This window comes from Kryptolebias marmoratus, linkage group LG19 (genome assembly GCF_001649575.2).
Source record: "Kryptolebias marmoratus isolate JLee-2015 linkage group LG19, ASM164957v2, whole genome shotgun sequence".
NCBI lineage: Eukaryota > Metazoa > Chordata > Actinopteri > Cyprinodontiformes > Rivulidae > Kryptolebias > Kryptolebias marmoratus.
This window is the reverse complement of record NC_051448.1, coordinates 6954663-6961681: the sequence shown is the minus strand read 5'-3', so window position 1 is coordinate 6961681 and position 7019 is coordinate 6954663. Positions and strand designations below refer to the sequence as shown.

Genomic DNA, 7019 nt, shown 5'->3' with positions numbered 1-7019 from the left:
TGATGTTTTTTTGTTTTTTTAATGAGAAATATTTGCCCCTCTAAACAATTCTGTTAATAGATAAGTCATTATTTACGGAGACGCAGGGGGAACCGTATCTGATGGGGGAACGGGGCTCGACGTAACAGCAGCAACTCGAGCACATTGCTGCCCACTATATGTCAAGAGGACAAATAACACCTTTTCTGTTCAAATTGCCAACCCGCCACAGTGGCGCGTGTGTTGATCAAATTCACCCGCCACTTCAAATATTTACCCGCATTTGGCCGGTGGCAGGTGCTAATTTCCACCCCTGGTCACCAATGGGCAATGTATTTATTTATTTATTGACAGGAGTCGATGAAAATAAAACAGGAAATGGATGTACCTCAAACGTTCCTACCAACGCCTTTATTTTGAAAGCGAGCGCGCCGTCTTCCGGTTTGTCCCCCTCCTGGTCTACAGTGCTAGCGCGTTAGCATGTTAGCATGCTAACAGCTATGTGGCGGAGAAGGGAGCCCGCGGCGGGGTGTTTTAGGTCCGGCTGGCCCCTGGCAGCATGAGATAAGATGGACGGCGTGACGACGGACTCGTGTGCGGCTGAGGAGGATGAAGGTTCGGATTCGGAGGTTCTGTGTCTGATGAGGGTCGGAGGAAATTCGGACTGGCTCCGCTTATTCGAAAACGCAGAGGTGCATTTTTTTTTCTTTTTGCTAATGCTAGCTCCACTTAGAAATAAACCACTACCCTAATGTCGCCGTTATAGTTAAAGATGCAGTTTACCACTCATAATACATGCCTGTTTAATATAATATATGTTTTTTTGTAGTTATGCCTTAAAAATGACGTAACCTGGCTTCTTTAAACGATTTAAAGAGCTGCAAAGTTGGTGCCGTGTTTGTTTTTGACTTTTCAGATCACTGTTGGACGTGGTTTGGACGTGACCTACCAGCTGCTGTCTTCAAGCTGTCCTCTCATGATCTCCAGACTACACTGTGCCTTCAGACAGAAGGAGGACGGACAGTGGACAGTGATAGACAAGAAGGTAAGACAGTCCTAATGTCTCTCTTTAAATATATTGGTTAAAAAAAAGAAGAGAGATGTGTTCAAATCTGCCTTTGGTTTTCCTGTGTGCTGTTTGTAATTAACACGGTGTAATTCCTAAGACTATTTTTTAAAATTCTCAACAATTTTAATTGAGAATGAGAACAATTGGCCTAACCCCGTGGTGGTCCTGGAGGACCACCGTCCTGCATGTTTTAGGTGTTTCTCTGCATTGACACCTGATTTGAATGACTGAGTGATATCGACTGAAATAAATTGATTGGCTGTTAAAGTTAAAACCATTAGTAGGAGGGATGGTAAAAATGGCTCTTTAAAATAAAGGTTGCAGACAAATTAGTGAACCCTTCTCAATGTTTGTCTTAGATTTTAATATTTTTAAATGTGCTTTATGTACAAGGACACCAACATTTCCTTGGTTATTATAACCAACAGCAGCTGATAAACACGAAGCGTTTTCTTTCCCAGAGTCTCAACGGCGTGTGGGTGAATGGAAATCGGATACCTGCCGATGAACCCCATCTTCTCCGGCTTGGAGACTCTATACAGCTGGGAGTCCCTTTGTTAGAAACCGGCGTAGAGTTTGACTACATCCTCACCCAGCGGCCGCTCAAAGACATTAAAGCCTACCTGGCTAAGAGACACAGAGACTGCGCCAAAGCGCCGCAGATTCCCAAGAAGTTCAAGAGGAAGTTGATCGTGGAGGATGTCGAGCCTTCTACCTCAAAGCCTAAACTGTACCGCTGCTCGTCGGCGGGGGATTCCTTCGCAAAGCCGTGCCCTCTGTCCCCGGTGAGGCAGCTGCAGCGGCTCAGTAACGCACAGCCCGAGGAGACCCCACCCAGCAGACAGACCCAGAAAGGAGAGCAGCCCCCCGATAGCCGCAGCTCTCCGTGCGACCTGGACCACCTGCAGAGGTACGGTGCAGTCAGAAATGGTTCCACAGCTGTTTGTGTCACATCAGCAAAAAGTCATTTCAACAATTGTTCAGTAATGTCGTATAGTTTTCTTTTCTTTATGATCCTTTTAAGTTTCAACCCAGAACTGAGAAATATGTGTTGTAATTATTAAAATTAATAATTAAAAAGCATGTACCTTGAAAAAAACCCTTTGCTGTCAATTTAAGTGTTTAGTGGTGTCATGATTTTTGTTGCCTGCAGGTACAGCCACAATATTATGCTGTTAAGGGAGCGGGTGGATGACACCCAGAGGCAGGTAGCGTCTCTCGAAGGAGAGCCCAGACAGGACGACCCTCTGCGGGGGGAACAGGTCCGAGAGCTGCAGGGTCAGCTGGAGATGCTCAGAGCCAAAATGCACCAGATGGAGACGTTGGAGAGAACCTTCAGTGAAACCAAGAGGCAGCTGGAGGTGGGAGCATTTTTGTTTTCTTTCAAGCACCTTTCAGGCCTTTCCATCCTCTGTGAGAAGTCAAAAAGTCTGCGTTATTTTGTTCGCTTAACATCTTCGTCTGCCCCTTCGTGACACGTGGCCCCGGACAGACCGTTTCGCACCGTTTTGCTCCAAGTGTCGTGTGATTGGTCAGAAGTTGTGGGCGTGTTTATGAGCTTTAATGGAGCCATTTTAATTCTGCTGCTCTGTTGAGAAGCAGCTGGAGGCTGTTAGAAAATCCAACCGTCTTTACGACTGATCCAGCAAAACTTGGAAACCTGTGAGCTTAAAAAGACCGCGAGGAGACACAGGCGGCTCTCTGTGGCTGTGGCGGCCGGGAGGAAGTGCGCCTCGGCCGGGCGGCGTCTGGACACGTTCCCTTCGTTCACTCGTTATTGTGCATCGTTATATCTGCAAACGTCAAACTGTTCTGTCTCAGTCGGTTTAATAAACACGTCTGATCGCAGTAAGGGAAACAGAAATCTGTACAAGGACAGGAGAGTTAAGAAGCCGGCGGGTAGAAACCCATTTTAACGCCGTAGAAGAAGGGAGGAGCTTCCTGGGAGTTTTGATCCGAGTGTCTCGTGGACGATGAAAGGTGTGTGAGAAAACGAACGTGCCGTGACCATGTGACTGCGAACCGACTTCCTGACTTCTTATAGAGCGTGACCGAGCCTTTAGTCTTCAGCAGAAGCCCTAATCAGACATGCTATTTGTAGCTTTAGCTGTGGAAAAAAAAAAAAACACAACCATTCTCCTTAATCAAAGTGTGATTTTACGTGTTTAGGAGCAGAAAACACAACAACAAGAGGAGCTTATGAAAAAACAGCTTGAAGAAGCCTTACAGGAGGTAAGAAGCTTAAGATCAACCTTTTTATGATGCGTTTGTGTAACAATGAAGTGTATATCTGCCATGTCGTTACTTAAAATTACCACATATCTGAATCAAACTGAATCTAATAAAGTTTGTTGTTTTGTGTGAATCTGTTTCCAACAAACAGCAAAAGAAAGTGATCGACGAACTCGCTCTGTCTCGACAAGGCTATGAAGAAATTCTCTCAGCCAAAAACAAAGAACTAGAAGTAACAAAGGTAAATAAATACATTTGTATTTTTCACTCTCCTTTTGATCACTTTTAAGGCCTCATTCCCTGTTTGATTACAGGAGGAGAAAGAAAAGGCAAAGGCCCAAAAAGACGAGGTGGTAACACAAGTCACTGAGGTCCTGGAGAACGAGCTTCAGTGCATCATCTGCTCAGAGCTCTTCATCGAGGTACTTCCAGTGACCAGTTCAGCGTTATGTCGTCCTCCCTGCTGTTTTCACCCCATTAATCCTCAACGCAACGTAACAGAGCTTAAAAAACACAAACGATGCCTGTAGCTCGGTCAGTTTTACAGATACTGACCTAAAATGTGGAGTGATCTCCAACACATTTGGAGTCAACTCTATTTGTCTGTCAGCAAAATATCTCACGAACCAGTCGACGGATTTTAATGAAATCATCACTGCGTGCACGTCTACAACTAATTACTTTCTGGAGCCAACCTGATTCAACATGGCCGCCACAACCAACTGACTTTAGAAAACCCAAGAGTGGCTATAATTCAGTCAGTTTTACAGATAAAGTGCTAAAATTTGTTGAGGTGGAAGTTGGGAATCATTTACAAGATATACAAGCATTAACAGCTGGAGTCGATCCTGCCTGTTAGCAAAATATCTCATGAACCAGTGGGCGTATTTTAATGAAACATCCAGAATGTTATCATTTAATGAACATCTACAACTGATGTAGCTTTTGTAGCTAATTGCTATTATTCAATTTAAAAAATGGCTACTATTCTAAGAATGGATTACATTTTCATGAGAGCCCGAGTTGGTAACACTGTGAAGACATAAAGATGTTAAAAGTCTGAGTAGTTTATAAGTAGTTTTTTTTATCTTTGAGAACATTTCTGATTGATTTTATTTATCTCCCCCCCCCCCNGCAGGCAGTCAACCTGAACTGCTCTCACAGCTTCTGCTCTTACTGCATCAATCAGTGGCGCAAGAAGAAAGACGAGTGTCCCATCTGCCGACAGGCCATCCAGTCCCAGTCTCGGTGCCTGGCTCTGGACAACTGCATCGACCGCATGGTGGACAACCTGAGCCTGGACATGAAGGCCAGGCGGCAGACCCTCATCACTGAGAGGAAAGGTGAGAGGTGCGTTCTCAGCCCCGCCCTGCAACACGTAGCCGTGCATACCGACACACACAGTTTCCATGCCTTTATTACAATACAAACACACTAATTTAATAACCTAACCAAGCATTTAAAAGTAAGCCCTAACTGTTTATTGGGAAAAAAATAAGAAATATTGAAAACTAGCACTCTTATTCCTTGTCAAACACTAAAAAAAAATGTTGTAATCATCTTAAATCTTTATGAATATTACTTTTTCTTAATAAAGATCAAAACCGGATTGAAACATTGGCAGTTAATAAAGAATCTCTGTGGCAAGGAGTAAGTGCAAGCTTTTATTTTATAAAAGTTTTTTGGTTCACCTTTCTTTATATTGTATGCATTGAAATACCTCCTTCAGTAAATAATAAAAAAAAAAAGTCTCTTTGGCTTTTAGGCTGTTTAAATGTGAAAGTCGCAGTGACGCCGTGTCCAGAACGTAAAGCAAGGCGACAATATTACAAAGGTTTAGATTCCTGTCAGGCCACACTATTAAAAAGTAAAAAGAAATACAGAAATGTGGCGTTACTGTTAGTTTTATGCAGCTTTTTGTTGCAAGTAAGTAAAGACAATTATTACAAATGTGCAGACCGTTTTCTCCTATAACTATAATGTGATCACACAATTAATTATCAGTGTTGAGAGGACTGCAGATTTTCTGTTTCCACACAGTAATATTCTGTTTACCCTGTTTTTAAATAACCATTGATGTTAAATATCTCATGTGGGTTTTATTTGTTTCAGATGAGCGTAACGCCATCCGATCAGGTCAGTGGAGATCTTTGAATAATTCTGTGGTTGGGTTTGCGTGTCTCAGTCTGTAACGTGTGAACTTCAAACACAAGATGGCAGCACAGCGAGGCGTTTTTCTCTGCCTTTAGTAGTGAAGCTAAATTAGTCTTTTTAATCTGAGACAGAGGTGCTGAAATTGTTCAACGCAGGTGGAACATAAACAAAAGTAAAAAAAAAAAAGTGACTTTTAGGAACCAGATCGGTTCAGCTTTTCATTTATTTTTAACAGTTTTAAATGCAACATAAATGTGTGTTTATTTGAAGCACAACCCTTATATTTGTCAGTTAACTGAGAGGAAATGAAACATTAATATTCAAATAAAATCCTTATTTTCTCAGAGATTGTCTGGTCTCGATACCAAAAAGTCAAACATCAGAAACGTGCAGAAAAGTTCAAAACGAGTGTTGCTATTTTTGCCTTTCTTTTAAAGTATTTCTTTACAATAAGAAGGCAACGCAGCAGCCATCGTCTCCTGTAAGGATCGCAGACTCGGGAATGCTGGCGCCTCCTTCCAAGATTCCAGTCTGACGCAGTCTTTTGTCTGTTTTCCAGCAGCTGAAGTTGCCGAGGTGATGGTGATCCACGACGACGACAGCCGGAGCAGCGACGGCAGCATGGTGTCTGTGTTCAGCAGCCTCAGCTCCGTGGTCTCTGTGGACACAGACAGCAGCATCTTTTTGGACTCTGATGAGTTTTTGTGAGTTTTGAAGATTGGCCCTTGGTTGTGGAATATAAAACGGACTTTGCAGAGTTTTGCCCATTCCTGGAGTGTTCCCGGGGCGTTCAGGAGAAAGTACTTCTGGTCTCATCTGGAGTCCAAATGCGCGGTTTTGCTGATGTTTTTCTTTTTTTTTCTCAAATGATAAGTTGTGTTCTTGTCTTTATTTTCAGCAAAAGTAATAAAGTTTCTTCCTGTGCGTTTTCACCACCGTTCTCCCTGTATGTTTTATTTCGCAGCAGATTGAGAAGACTGAAACAAACTGCACGAGAAGCGATAAAATCGTTCTCTCTCCTGGGGCTGCGAGAAAAGAATCACATTTATTTATTTATAGCAACCCTGGTTTGAGAGTTCTTGCAGCTTATTCTTGACTCGTCATCTGTGCAGAACTTTTTATTTTTCTTGTGTGGATTCAGTGCTGAAAAGTGGAAATGTTTCATTTTTTTTTCCACTGGTGTGGAAGTTTGAACAGTGGATAGTTCTGAGGAGCAAGGCAGTGCAAAAATCTACAAAACATGTCTTTAAAGGTATATAAAGAAACACAAAGGGCTTATAATTCGTGGAAGGAGGAAGCCCAAATGATGTGCACGGAGGAAAGCTTTTATTGTAAAAAATGGCGGCACCTGAGGCGATCAGTCCTGCAGCAGGAGGGCCCTCAGGAAGTCAGAAATCTCCTTTGTTCTTGTTCATGTTGGGTCAGGAAAACAAAGAAATTTCTCTGTTATTGCAGAAAATTTGACCAGATTTGGTCTGAGGACAAGTAGGGACTGTAAATAGTCCTTATACTTAGTTTTTGTTTGTCTGCTGCAGTTCTGGGTATTTCTCTTCAAATCTTAGGGAAATTTAGATTCAGTTTGTGG

The 7019-nt window shown here is 42.7% G+C and overlaps 1 protein-coding gene across 7 annotated transcripts; it reads left to right on the top strand.

The window, feature by feature from the left end:
- The first annotated feature begins 414 nt into the window (after positions 1 to 414).
- On the top strand, positions 415 to 6366 carry rnf8 (ring finger protein 8, E3 ubiquitin protein ligase). 7 transcript variants are annotated; one of them, XM_037981716.1, is made up of 11 exons: positions 415 to 671; positions 896 to 1024; positions 1510 to 1958; positions 2202 to 2409; positions 3218 to 3280; positions 3432 to 3521; positions 3595 to 3702; positions 4419 to 4623; positions 4878 to 4930; positions 5393 to 5416; positions 5997 to 6153. In XM_037981716.1, exons 1-11 carry the CDS (start codon positions 549 to 551, stop codon positions 6012 to 6014), a joined length of 1470 nt encoding a protein of 489 aa, XP_037837644.1. In that variant the 5' UTR covers positions 415 to 548; the 3' UTR covers positions 6015 to 6153. The 7 variants fall into 7 exon arrangements, 6 of the variants coding, with proteins under 6 accessions (XP_037837644.1, XP_017267265.1, XP_017267264.1 ...); XM_017411776.3 differs by having other exon boundaries at positions 5994 to 6153; XR_003038966.2 differs by having other exon boundaries at positions 416 to 671; positions 4419 to 4630; positions 5994 to 6096.
- Positions 6367 to 7019: the final 653 nt, after the last annotated feature.